The 14,829-nt window shown below is 41.7% G+C and overlaps 1 protein-coding gene across 1 annotated transcript in view; it reads right to left on the reverse strand.

Annotated features, from left to right (window-relative positions):
* Positions 1-7,050: 7,050 nt before the first annotated feature.
* LARP1B (La ribonucleoprotein 1B) overlaps positions 7,051-14,829 on the reverse strand; it is a 574,280-nt gene continuing 566,501 nt past the window's right edge. Inside the window, exons 19-21 of the mRNA XM_085643073.1 lie at positions 11,222-12,077; positions 8,748-8,757; positions 7,051-7,320 (exon numbers count right to left, since the gene is read on the reverse strand). Of these exons, the coding sequence (XP_085499199.1) occupies positions 7,051-7,320; positions 8,748-8,757; positions 11,222-12,077 (1,136 nt within the window). The remainder of the gene's footprint in view (positions 7,321-8,747; positions 8,758-11,221; positions 12,078-14,829) is intronic.

A 14,829-nucleotide genomic window follows, 5' to 3' on the forward strand; every position in this document is an offset into this window, starting at 1 on the left:
AAAACTTCAAGATGTACCCCTATTTTTCTAGTGTTCTTGAGTATATTATTCATTAATGAAAGATGGCTTGGGGTTCAATTAACTATCCCTTGGCCCCCAAGTGCTATAGGCCTATTTCACTGATCAATAGCACTGTTAAAATCTTAGGGAGAGTGATATATATCCGCCCTGTGAAGTGGGCTGTAGAGCACAACATTCTTTCTCCCTTTCAGTATGGGTTCTGTAGCAGTTTGGGAACAACTGGGCAGTGCCTAAACCTGAGTATAATTATAAATAAATACACTTTGGTAAAACGCTGCACTCTGTATTTAGGGCTCATTGACCTGTTTACGGCTTTTGATCCTGTAAACAGGAACAAATTGTGGCTAATGTTACTAGAACTCAGTATGGAGGCCTCCTTGGTTAATTTTCTGTACTGTTTGCATGATGACCTGAGAGCCAAGGTTAGTATTAGTGCAAAATGTGATATGTCACCAGAGTTCAGTTTGAAGTGGGGTGTCCTCCCAGGGTGCATTTTAGCCTCCCTACTTTGTATTATATTTATAAATGGCCTCTCTCCACACCTGACTTCTAGTCTTATTGACACCCCCAGAATAGCCGGTGGACTGGTGCCTGCATTATAATATGCAGATGATGTGGTCCTACTGGCCCGTACTCCCAATGCTTTATGCATGCTAGTGGACAGTTTTGTCTCTTTCTTGAGAGACCTTGACCTAACCACGAACTACGGCAAATAACAAATCATGGCTTGTGGACCTGGTAAAAAAAACAAACTAAACAGACTTATCATCAAAGGCCAGTCATTGGTCAGCGTCAGAGAATTCAGTTTCCTGGGAATCATTGTTAACTCCTTAGGCATGTGGCACTCCTGGGTGACTTCCTGCAGCTTGAAGCTTAGTAGATCGGCGGGAGCAGTTTTTAATCTTGCTAGCCCCTCACTTAAAGGCAATCTTTCCCCCCTGTTACAAGTATATAATGCTCAATGTATTCATGGGAAAATTAATGGGGCAGGGGTCTAGGGTTATCAAAATGTTTCCTCACTCCAGTCCAAGAAAAATCCCATCTGTCGGAGGCTGCTATATTGTCGTGTAGTTCCTATAAACCTATATAGGATCTGCACGTTTAGACAACATAGACTGTGGGATTGGTTTCCAGACTGCTTCCAGACACCCCCACTGGGCATGTTCACCTGTATACCAGCTAGCTCACAGTGCCAATGTAAACTCCTCTTACCAACTCTGTCCCATCAGGAATCATGGAAACAGTACAGTACCTTTCACTTAGTCACTCGTGCTCACTTTGTCTCAGAGATATACACAGAATAAACGGTGGGGATGTTTTCAATAAGCATTTATTGAACCAGCGTCATTATAGTGAAAAAAAGGTGTGCTGAAACAACTATAAGACAGAAACAGATATAGATATAAATGATTATAAGCACCAACAGCGTAAATGGATGGTAGATTCCTAACAAAGTGCTAAAAGAATAAATACAGGCAGGTATAACAATACATGACAGTAATAATGCGTACTCCTCTGATGCGACCCTAACTAGATGTACCTAAGTGTACGTAGAATGTATGAAGGGGTAGTGCCAAGAATCTCCTTAGGATAAAGCCAACTTCATTACCTGAAGTGAGAGACTGTGGGACCCCGTCTTGGTCTTGAGATGGACACCCCGCGAGGGATGTCAGACCACTACGAGCTGGAGCGTCAGTGTGTCAGCATGGAAGTAGAAGTCAAAGGTTACTTTATTCCGTTCCATGGACCATAAAAGTTCGTCAGAAATACATGATACATCAAAAAAAAAATCATATCAAGTTTGTGCGGTAACATAAATAAAATCAATAAAAACCCACATTTCATAGAGTTTAAGCAATGTGCAATTACCAAAGGAAATATAATCCCATTACCCATAACAATAGGCTATAATATCAATTGTTAAATTGTATTAATATAAATGAATGTTAGATAAAAAGGCCTGTTTAACTATTGTGGCTTGTATCGTTTTCTTATTGACATTGCAACTTTAATATAGTAGGAGACAGCAGTGCAAATAAGAACAGTAGACAAAGAGTGCAAAATGTTAAAACCATCCATGTATGTATAGGGACGGATTTCCCTCAAAAGTGGGGTTACAAATTGTACCCTCAGCTCTTTATAAAGAGGGCAAAACAGCATAAAGTGCAAAGTGCTCTGAGCTGCCAAATTGTCACATGGGCAAGGGGTAAGTTTATCAACCCATCCTGACTGTTTAGGAAATGCCACTAGAAAGTGCAAAGTTCGTAGGCGGAGTCTAGTCATTAAGAATCGTGTCTGTACATTGGTGGTAAAAGACAGGTAAAATTGCTGTTGTATAGGGAACAGGCATGGGTGACCTGGCACTACCAATTGTTGGTGGCGCATATGTGACTCAGAGTAATGTGCCTCTTTTATGATGGTTTTCGCAATTGTATGGATGCTAGCAGGATTATCGTAGTATTGCCCCAGACCAATCTCATAGAATTTTTCTCTCTCAAACCGTGGCCATGGGATCGCCAAAGCGTTCTCAAGATTGGTGCAGTCCTTAATGACTTCCCTTGAGAACATTAAGTCCTCAGACAGCCAGATTATGGCCCAGAGGAGCAAGGGGGCACTATTAATTCGATCCTCTAGGTAATGCAGCCCCACCTCCGAGTGACCAAAAAGTGTGGGGGCGCTCTTTGGGGTCATCAGTAGTCTTTTTATAAATTCATTTTCTAAAACTTGTAAATTACAGCTTTTGTGATGACCCCACACTCCTGCCCCATAAGATGAAACAGATAAGCATTTAGCTTTATACAGGGTAATCCACTCTGTTACCGGCTTGTGGTCTTACTTACAGGCAAAGCGGAATAAACCCTCCACTACCCGCCTAGTGTGTTTTACCCTTGCACTGATAAGAGAATCCCAGTTCATTTTATTATTAACATTTTTCCCCAAATATGTAAAATTGGACAGCTTATCAATGGTCTTACTCCTTATGGCAACATTTCTTGTTTTAGATGATATATGATTTAATAAAATTAACTTTTAGGTCCTATGCTGACATAAAATCTGTAAAAGCGCTCAGAGATTTTTGGAGGCTGTTGGCTGTCAAGGCCATTAACACAGGGTTGTCCGCATATGACAACTGGGGAAATTCAAGTTCCTTCTCTATTAGAAATGCCTCTAGGCCATTTGTGTGCAATAAAAGAAGAAATCGAGCTAAAATGCACCCCTGTCGTACACCTTCTTTGGAGACAATAGGCCTAGTCTTCTCCCCCCGAGGGCCTTATCGTATGGCAACAGTGGTGGATGCATGAAGCCTGCGCAAGAGGGAGATTAGAGCTTCTTCGATATCCATTTTCTCCATTTGTCCACACAATTTCTCCTGCTGAACTGTGTGAAAGGCACTGGACAAGTCCATGAAGGCCAGGTGGATGGAGCCCCTACTGGCCTTCATGTACTTACCCATGGTCAGAGACAAGTTGAAGCACTGTTCTGTGGTGCCCATCTCCCTCTTGAAGTATTATTGCATTTTTGACATGATCCCAGTGTTACTCGCCCAGGTCTCAAGACGTGCAAGAATGACCCTCCCCAGTACCTTTACAGTGTAGTCAACAAGGCAAATTGGCCTGTAAGAGGCTGGGTTGTTCCTGTTGCCCTTTCTATACACTGGGATCACGATGGCCTCCTTCCAGGTTGTTGGGATGGGGCCAATCACCACTATTTTGAAAACATTAGTCAGCAGGGGTGCCCAAAGGTTGGGACTGCTTTTGAACAGGTCTAGTGGGACCCCATCAGGGCCTGGGGCTTTCAAACAGATTTCCTTTGCTAAGGCCTCCTCGACCTCAACCACTGTAAGGGAAGCACTGAGTTGGGACGGCCAAGTTTGGTCTAATGGCAAATCCCTTCCTTTCTCCTGTAATGAAAAACAATTTGGATTAAATATGGCTGAGAAATGGGATTCCCAAGCTTCCCCCAGAATCAATGAGTCCACACGCCTAACCTCATCCGAGAATAGTGGGAATTTATGACCTCCCAAAAACTTTTGGAAGTACTTTTTCGCCCCTCCTTGCCTCAGCAAAGATATGGTGTTTATATACCCAAAGTGGTACCCTTAGGGGATCTTCCTTTCTGTGTCATGTCGGAGTAGGGTGATGGAAGGAATCACCTTTATACACAGGAGATAGTAGTCCTGCTGAGATTCCAAGAATTCTCATGCATAATGAATGAGGCTAGTTTTCGGAGAAAACCTCATGTCATTTAAGCAGTACCATAACTAGGTAAAAGGTCAGTACCAAGAACCGTTATGTAGTGTAATGGCAGAGGAAATATAGGTGGAAGGTTTGGTTACTATCTGAGCCTATATCAGGGTACCTGTATGAAACATAACACTATCTTCCGCCTACACCCTCGAGTTAAATTGTCCATGAGGAGCTTAGCCAAAAAAATATTGAGGATAGGGTGCACCTGGCCCCCTTATTGCTTTGGATTAGCATTTGGGCTAACCCACATACGAAGCTCTGTAGAGATATCACCATGGACTGTATCGGATTGGATCTTGGACACGCTATACAGTGGTTGAGTTTTATATCAAGGTCATTAAAGGCACCGGGGGTTTTCTACTTGTTTCTCTTTTCCCACAAGCATAAAAAAGAAGACAAGTTCTGGATAAAGCAATTGTTTTTGCGGTCCCGTGGAGATTGTAGACTTGTAGCTGAGACCAAGAAAAGCACAGTGCTATTTTAAAATAAATCATTCGCCTCTCCCGTAAATCATTTTACAGAGAAAAAGTCTCACCATTATTTCTCTGAGCGTCAATAAATGACGGCTGGTGAATTATTTAAAGAGTCTTCTCCACTGTACACTAAATATATCATAAGTCACATCTACAGATTTAACTGTGAGCCCAAAGAGATGCAGTGAAAACATAAAGGGTCAGGCGGTACCAGTTGAACTGTGCATTAGAGGGTCAGAATATGTTATAACCCCACATGCATTAACCGGAGGACACTACACATGTTATCTTCATGTTTTAAAATATATGTTCATGTATTATTTCAATGTAATATTTCAGCTCATGCTTGTTTTTTGATTGGTTTACTTGCATTGTATGTACACACATTTGTGGTCAATGATGTTATGTGTACATCCTTGTTTCATTTAAATGTATGCTATTGTTTATCTATTCATCAATGAAAAATAATATCAGATGACAAATATAATACCCTGTTTCCACTTCATCTCTTTGGGCACACAGTTCAATCTGTGGATGTGACTTATGATATATTCCGTGTATAGTGGAGAAGACTCTTTAAATAATTCACCAGCTGTCATTTATTGACTCTCAGAGAAATTATGGTGAGTCATTATTCTCTGTAAAATGATTTAAGATTGATGGTTTAGGGGGTACCTTTTTCAAATTGAGTATGTATTGATCCTAGCCCCCAATGTCCAAAATGTGATCACTCTTCTTCATGATAAACGTATTTACTGTAAGGTGCTCCATGCCGCAAGGATTTACAGATACGTCTGTTTTCCTGACGTATCTGTAGGCGCAAAAGTGGCTTATTGCTGGGGTGTGTCTGAAAACAGATGCAACTCCAGCAATGTGACCTTTCACATGGGGCAAGCCTCATGGGAAAGGGCCTGCGTCACCCCTTAGGCCTGCTTCAAGCAGGTGTAAGGATTTGACGCAGTGAGGCCGTAGAAGTTTTGCGGTGAAATCTCATAGATTTCACTGCAACACTTGTACATGCCTTTTCTGTGCCGGAACGCCCACCCTGTATACATTATACCTGACACAGGCATAATATAGCGCAGGGGTTTACAAAGTGACGTATCTGCCTAGATGCGTCACTTTGTAAATATGGCGCAGTGTGGAGCATTTTTTATGCCACTGCAGCATCACAAATAGTGATGCAACGGGGAGTAAGTGCCTCCTAAATAAGGCCCTAAGTCACCAATACGATTACATTCATGGAAGGGTGTCGATATGTTTCTGACGTAGGATTGACTTTAACTAAAAATGGAACCTTCATCATGTGTTAACTAGACAGATAGAAGCAGACAAAGAAACAATACAGGTCAAAAGAATGGAGTAGGACTAGAAGTAACGATGATAATAATCCCAAGCATGGGTCGCTGCAGTAGTGGAACAGAAGAAATGACATTCGAAGTACTGGAAATCAAAGTAGTGACATACATACATTTGTGAGGTAGAGCTTGTGAACGGCTGGCTCCTGTTATCATTAAATATGAAGCTAAATAGACTTATCACACTCCTTTGGGGTGGCTATTGATTTGAAACAATGAGCAAATCTATATTTCCTTCTCATGTGCTCATTGTCAACTTGTTACTGTTGCTTGGCTACTGAAAGCATGTTAAAAACAAGGACAGGCTCAGCAAATCATGGAATGTCCTACAAAGTAAAGTAGCCTTTTCTGCACTGCACATTTGATTTCGTTTTTTTTTTTAAAGCTCCCAAAATTCTGTTAAAAAATACTCAGTTCTGCGACTCAAGGATCATTAGAACGGTGCGCCTATAGGTGTCCGAATATTCTGAATCAAATAAAAATAGGAACTCGTAATTAATTCAAACTTTTCTCTATCATGACCATCTTGGTGCTAAACAATTCGCTCCCATCTCAATATTAAAAACATTTTGTTTCTTAAAATATATGTCTATAAAATGTAAGCAGTAGTTGAATGGGTGAGCTGTGCTGAAGGCAATAATTCAGTAATCTGAGTAGACCATTCAGGAGATGGAATACAAGGCATCGTGCAATAATTAAAAAATACTTTTCAATAGCTCTAGAAGACCATCTGCAAAGTCTGTTTATAGAGACAAGGATCCCATATTTCCATACCCATCTCCAAAATATAAAAAATATATAAACCGATATCAGTAATGAGGGTAATCATTTTTATACAATGCTGTGAAAACAGAAAATTCAGTCCTTCTTCTCTTCTTTTAACCATGCACTCTTTGGTTCCGTTGAAGTTCCTTGCACTAAATTTCTGATGTAAATTGTAGATTTCAAGGGTTACAAACTGTCCCCAGTCTGTGTCTTGGTTTGGGCTCCTTCGTTGACTTTTCTGATAGAGTTGTACTTGTTGGCATTGATTAGGGGGTCCTGCTGTGCTGTATTTGTTTCAGGTAGGGCTTCAGGAATCTCAGGTGGGCTTCTAGACGTTGGATTAGAATCAAGAATGCGTTTAGACGAGTGATTAAAACTATGCTTTTGCCAGTCTGTCTCTTCACTTGTGGAACTTGGTGGATGCCTTTTTCTACACGAGTTCTCCCCAGTCGCTCCCTACAGAAACACAAATAGTTTACCACCATCGCACATTTGGAAAATGCCCATCAACATTTACGAAAGCATTTGTAGAAGCCTATAGGAGGCCTTTTGAAGATTGTATGCCGAACAATGTTCAACCCCAGTATAAATGTCCCTTCACTTTATTGCCTCCTTAGAAATGGCTTAGGTAATGTGCATTATGCTCAGAGTTAAGTTGAAGCTATAACACAAACAGATAATACTATGCTTGCAAGAGTTTAACCTCCTCAGTTGAACTAAAGGATATAAGATCTCGTAACATGTAATGTGGTCACATAGGATAGGTGATCCCACACATGGAATTACAATTAAAAGTGGTACAATAATTATGGGGTGCTCGATGTAGCATTACAACTTATCCCCTGATGAATGGGGAGTATACAACTTATCCCCTGATGAATGGGGAGTATTCCCCATTCATCAGGGGATAAGTTGTAATGCTACATCGAGCACCCCATAATTATTGTACCACTTTTAATGGTAATTCCAGGTGTGGGATTACCTATCCTATGTGACCTGGGAAGGGGAATAATCATGGGAATCTGTATGTTTCTGCATCTATTGCCAAGTTTATTCCTTTCCATTTAAAGTATTTTTCTCAGCGCATATTTTGCAAGTTTTGCTTCTGGTGAAACATGCATGGAGTAAAGACCTTGGGATGCAGAGCCCAAATCTTACCCCAAGTCACATGGCACACATAAGTAACACAAATCTTTTATGTGCTTGTTAACTTATAACTAGTTATATTTGTAATATGTTATATTATACATATGCATTCTACCACAAGAATGGCCTCCGGCGACAATCGTATACAAAAACGAAAAACTGCGAGTCAAGGAAAGTTAAGTGACCGTGACAAAACCACTTAGTAAGTACTGATCCAGATTTACCTGCTGTCAACGAGGTACCAAATATACTAATAGGTGCGTGTATGTATGTATGAGAAAGGTTCCCATCACCCACAACAAGTGGCTCGCTTCATCATTTGGGAACCTGGGAACTTCACCAGAGAACCATACTCTACCAGATGGACGTAGATATTGGTTCAAAAATGTGTCCCAAATGTATCTGTTGATGTATTAGTTAGATCGAAGGAACCATCGGATAAATGATAAGGAGTGATGTATGCAGTGCTAGTGATAAAGGTATGTGCTAGTTAAAATTGGTTAGCCAGGCACAAAAATGTTTTTAATGAGGTGCTACCTGGATACCAAAATAAAACAAGACAGTGCTGTAACAGTTTGAAAGAATAACTGTGTTGGAAAAGACTGGTCAACATGTTTCAGCTCTTGGATAGACTATATCCTAGCTTTCGTCAGGACCAGAAAGCTACTGCAAATATTTGTGTTGTGTAAAATTCGAAAAACTTAGAAAACATACAACCTGGACCTTGTTTTCGGTACAGGGGAATACCTGTGAAAAAAACAGCAGTAATCAATTTAAACAGACAAACAGAGTGGTGGAATGTTAAAGATCGGTCACTAACCGCAAATTATTAAATAAATCATTTTTGCGAAGGTACCATTAAGTGTACAGAGACAACCATGCAGCCCTCGTTACAAATGGAAGAGAGTAATTTAGTTGTCACTCACCCGAATAATTCTGGGTATGTGCCTCACCCCGCCTGGCAACTGCTCAGGTTAGGAGGCACCGCTCTAGGGAATAATATAAGTATGGAACATTATAGAATGTGGCCACAGTTGTTGAAATGTTCAAACATTATATAGCGCTAAATTTAAAAACTAGGCGGGTGAAACACACGGAAGTCTAATCATCAAGAAAACATGCCACTCGGCGTTGCTAAACTTGTGATTATGAGCGTTGAAGAAATATGTTGTGAGGACATGAGCAGATGGCTTAAGCTGCTGTTTGTCCTTGTTATCAATGTGTTATAAGTTGTACATGCGTATATTTAGTTTAGAAAAATATAACGCGTACTCAAGTCAAGTTTCTGATTAGAAGAGGCGTGTGCTATGGTGAAAGAGCGGTTCATTCATGCATTATAAATCAAGTCTTTAGCTAAGATAGCTAAACTGTATTAGACGCAGCTCGTAAGACAGATGTGACCAATTTAAATTATACGATTGTGAAGATAGAAGTTGGTCAACAAAGCGATATACTTGGTTCTGTCTTACCTCTCCGTCGGTACCTCTCGCGGCTTCTGAGCGAGAAGGGGAGGTGTGTGCTGATAATAGCGAATCCTATTTGAGGGTTCCCAAACGTCATACCCGCCATGCGCATGATCAACGTCAAGATCAAGCGCAGGCTGATGACGTAATGGCGTGTTGGCGTGCCGTGCAAGTCATCTCGGGAAATGTAGTCTGGTGAGTGTTTGCGAACTTACTACACTCAACTTTTTAGAGATGAAAAATGTTGACGAGCAATATTCAGCCTAGCCAATTGCGTGGAATAATGGCAGTAACGGTTTACTTATATCGTGGAGTATATCCAGATGTGAATTACGATATGGAGTATATAATCGTAATTGTTTACCATCAGGAGATATTCAGATGAATGGCTCTGCATTTGTATGTTAGTACTCAAAAGACTCAGACCAGGATGAGCAAGGGTTTAGGTCATGATTCAATGAATGACTGTTATCAAAGACACCGTTATGCAGATGTAGCCCGTGTATGTATCTTAGAGCGAAGTCCACGGTATCTGGTCATTCAATCCCAAACAGTCACTATGCAGTTTGTAGACCCATTTCTGCTCCTTTGTGAAAAGGAATTTATGGATGTCTGTGATATGAGATGGAATAAAGGGTTGTTCTAAAATAAGCCATCTCAAATCCTCTGGCTTATGATTGAAGGCCAGGAAATGGGTAGTTAGTCTTGTGGCTTGTTTCTTCCGCCTGATGGTACTTTTGTGTTCACTGATACGGACCTTAATCTTACGGGTCGTCATACCTATGTATCTGAGTGAACACGGGCATGTAATCAGGTAAATTACCTTTTCTGAATTACAGTTGGTGTGTCGCCGTAGAATCCATGGTTTATCTAACCCCAGATCAACCGATTTAGTTGGCTGTGTCTGAGGACAGGCTGAGCATGAGCCACATGGGTAGTGGCCTTGTACGGGTGGTAAATCCCACAATGTTGATGTTGTTTCTTTTTCTTTCACCCTTGGTCTGGTATGCACAAGATTATCGCGCAAGCTCGTTCCTCTCTTAAATGAGAAAAGTGGTAGTGGAATACTCTCCTTCCCTACATTCAAAATGCGCCAGTGTTTCCATACTGACTTTTGAACACTATTAGATAGTGTGCTAAAGGTGGTGACGCATGTCATTCTTGTTAGAGGTGCCTTAACCACCGGAGGTTCTAGCAGGGCGTCTCTGTTGTTGTTAGACGCCCTTTTCCGGGCTTGTCTCACCAGGTGTGCTGGATACTTCCTAACTTGAAGTTGCTTAGAAAGTGACTGAGCATGGACCTGAAAACTGTCCATCGTGGAACAGTTCCTGCGAATGCGCAGGAACTGTCCCACTGGGAGATTGTGTCGGAGAGACTTAGGGTGATGGCTTTGAAAGCTCAGAAGAGAGTTTTTGGTCTGAGGCTTCTTGTACAGTTCACTTCCCAGTGCCCCTGAAGTGGGGTAGATCATAATATCCAGAAAGGGGAGTCTGGCTTTGTCGTATGTGACTGTGAATTTGAGAAAATTGTTTTGAACATTGAGCCATGCATGAAAATCCAGCAGAGTAGCAACTGGACCATGCCAGATCACCAAGATGTCATCTATGTATCTCTTCCAGCACGCAATCTGCGCACGAAAGGGATTTCGATCAATTAACACACAATTTTGTTCAAAAAGGTGAACATAAAGATTGGCCAGACTGGGAGCGAAAATACTCCCCATAGATGTTCCGGAGATTTGGAGGTACTTGGTCTCTTCAAATTGGAAGAAGTTTTCCATCATCGCCAGTCTGGCACATTCCATAATAAAGTGTGTCGGTGTCGTGGTATCTCGGTCGCTATTGTCTAGAAGACCCCTGATTGCTTCAAGTGTCTCTTCTTGTGGAATGCAGGTGTAAAGTGATTCCACGTCGAAACTGACCAGAAGGTCAGTCTCGGTATTGAAAGCAATTTCTGGCAAAAGACGCAGGACATCCTTGGTGTCTTGGAGAAAGGTTGGTATATCTCTGACCATAGGTCGTAGGAAAAAGTCGACAAAAGTGGACAATGGTTCTAAAAGAGAACCAATCCCTGATATAATAGGGCGACCAGGTGGCGGTCTTGTGGGCTTATGTATCTTTGGGAGTACGTAAAAGTATGGCATAACTGGGAATTTAGTAACAAGGAATTCAGATTCCTGTGAACTAATCCATCCAGATTCCTTAGCTTCATTGACAAGATCATGAATTTCAATGGTCAAACGTGGGGTGGGATCTTCTGAAAGAAGTCGATATGACTTAGTGTCACTTAGTTGTCTCAGACATTCTTCTCGATAAGAGGAAGTGTCCATAATGACAATGGCTCCGCCTTTATCGGCGGGCTTGATGGTAATCAGCTTGTCATTCTGAAGTTCTTTCAGAGCCAGTTTTTGAGTTCTCGATAGATTCTGAAATGTTCTATCGCTCTTGGATTTGAGTGAATCAATGTCATGTATTACAGCTTGTTCAAAAACTTTCACCTGGTCTGGTGTAAGATGAGCAGGTGGATTGAAAGTCGATGGAGGTTTCAAGCCGGTGTCCGAGCGATATGTGGCATCAAGTTCGTTAGAGGCCACAGAGTCCTTGTCTTTGAAGAAAAAATGAAGGCGTATTTTTCTAAAAAACCTTTCAAGTTCGTACCTCAATTGAAAAGGCTCGCCTACATTTGTTGGCACAAATCCCAAACCTTTATTCAAGACACTCAGTTCCACTGTAGTGAATGTTCTCTGACTCAAGTTAACCACTAGGTCATCGTGTCCGTACTCTGCCCCACTAGTGGTGCACCCCTCTTGCTGCGTGTGTTCTGCGGGGTTGGGTCTGATTGCCAATGTACCTGTGGTGTTGTTACTCCTCTTCTCCTGCCTCTGTTGCGTCCTCGGCCCTGCCCTAAAAAAGGTTGCTGACCAAAGGGAGGGGATGGTTGGTATGGAAAGGGAGGCATTGGTGGTGCAAAAGGTGAAGGCTGAAATCCCCATGGAGATGGGGGCCACCAAGAACCTTGTTGTTCGTAATAGTTTTGTGTGCCTCGTCTGCGATTAGGGCGAGAACGAGGATTGTAAGTCCTGTTAGGTGGTATTGATGTGTTGGAACCGTCAGAGTCAGTAGAAGGAATGTCTGATCCTGACGAGGAATAATTAGACCCATACCTTTTGCCTTTCCTATTAAATTCTGGAGGAGTATAATTCTCACTTGTGTAGGGATAAATTCTTTCAAAAGAGAAACGTGCTAGGTCCTTCTTGAATTTCTCAATTTTGGTCAAGAGGATAGTGTCTTTGTGCTCCTTGTTGGACTTATTAGTTTCCTCCAGATTCCTCTTATATAAGGCGCTGGTGATAGATGCCTTAATTTGACCTTCTAAGGTCTGTATCTCTACAAGTATCACGTCTGCTGATTTTTTTGCAGTACTAATGATTAGGCGACAATCTGCATAAGTGTCTTCTCATCCTTGAATTCGAAAACTCCTTCATAGACCAGAGTCTGGTGTTGATAACATCGATAGCCTAATCAATAAATATTCTTGTGATCATTAGGTCCTGCGCTGATAACCGACATTACGAAATTATAGCCTATGGTAGAAGAGTAGGCAACAGAAAGGGGGTGAGGACTCCACCGAAGTTCACGGTGATGAAACCTTGATTTCATGATGGGCAGTAACTCAGCTGTAACACGTGTTGGTGTTACCCACACACTCATATAAATTATAGAACCGTTTGGAGTCCTGGAATTCCAAAAGAGGACCAAAATCCTCATTTACAGTCTTTAAAGCCCCACAAAAGTAGAGTGTTAAAAGCCCTATAATCTGGTCAAATCGGGTAAATATCCCTTTTACATGGGTTCCAGTTAATAAATTACTTATTGTGCATAGTTCTACTACTGCAGTATGGCAGAACTAGGAGACAGATTTATAAACCTTTTGCACTGGGTTTGCATCACAAAAGTGCCGCAAACCTGTGAAAAAAGTTTTTTGTTGGGTTTACTTTCCAGAGCAAAGCTTGATTTGCATTGGAAAGTTGCCTATTAGTAGTCTGCAGTAGCGCAAAGCAGTGATTTGCGTTAGTCTGCGTCAGAGGGGCATTACATGGGTGTACCTAGGCGTTCCTGTGCTACCACCAATGCTTTTTGGTGCAAACCATATCTACTAACAATAATAGACAGGGGGCATATTTACAAGGAAACTGTCGGAGCGCGGCGTTAAGCCAAGATTGCTAATGCAGCGCTGCAACAGTTTCCAAACAGAGGGATGCGCCGTATTTACAAGAGTGCTGTGCACCCCTGCATTTCCCCTAGCACTAGCGCTAAATTTAACTGCCTAGCGCCAACACAGGCACCCTTGCACCATAGTGCAAGGATGCCTACATTGCGGGGAATGATGGTTTGTGTGCAGGAAGGTGTCCCTTCCTGCACATAAACAATCCGTTATGGCAGTTTGTACCTTCTATGTGTGTATGAACAATCACTAGTGGTGATGTGCTTTTTCTATGTGTTCTGCAGAATGCCGCAGAATGCAGCACATATAGAAACAACAGAAACAATGAGAAATTAATACTTTCTCCTCGTTTCGCCATATTGAGTAATTTTTTCTCTATATTTGCAGGCTCATTATGTCCAGACCTGCCGGTCTTTCTTCCATACCTCTTAGGGTAAGAAAGAGTTCTCATGTTTGGTTTGTCGCTCAGCATGATTGTTGGTGAAAGCCTTAGGGTGAGACATCCGTCACCTTGTGTCTATGGTTGTTGCACACTGACAGCAACATGGGACCTGCCCGCTTTCTAATCCTCCTCACTTTTTTCTTTGTTTTGAATTTCGGGTCTGGGGAGTGGACCCTCCTCTTGTACCCATAACATTATGCAACGGGTGACTGGTTTCTATATGGTAGTGTTTTTATCTAGATCTACATCTTTTTTATGGCGCACCTATGGGTTGATGGTGTTGGTTGCATTTGCTATTGTCCAGCTTTGGGCGTAACCTCTGTTTTTATTGAAATACATATTGTATATGTATGGTTCTAAATATTAATAAATTGTTTGCAACCTTGAAAAAGTCCATAGGACAAAACACGTGTCGGCTGCCAGTGTTTTTTATACTACATTGAGAAGAAAGGAATGAGAAAAGAAAACGTGAAATGGACTTCCTGTGATTACTGATTTGGTTACTGCCTTTGAAACAGGATATACTGATTTTTGTGTGCCTCGGCTTATGTGCATGTATTAAGATCATGTTTTCCCTGGTCTTATTTTTGTCGCTGCCCCATATTTACGCTACCCTTGTAAATAGGGGGCAGCATCAAAAAGCAATGGGTGTTGCGGGGGAACGCCCACCGCAACATCCATTTCCTGCCC

The sequence above is a fragment of the Triturus cristatus genome, chromosome 2_2 (genome assembly GCF_964204655.1).
Source record: "Triturus cristatus chromosome 2_2, aTriCri1.1, whole genome shotgun sequence".
Classification (NCBI taxonomy): Eukaryota; Metazoa; Chordata; class Amphibia; order Caudata; family Salamandridae; genus Triturus; species Triturus cristatus.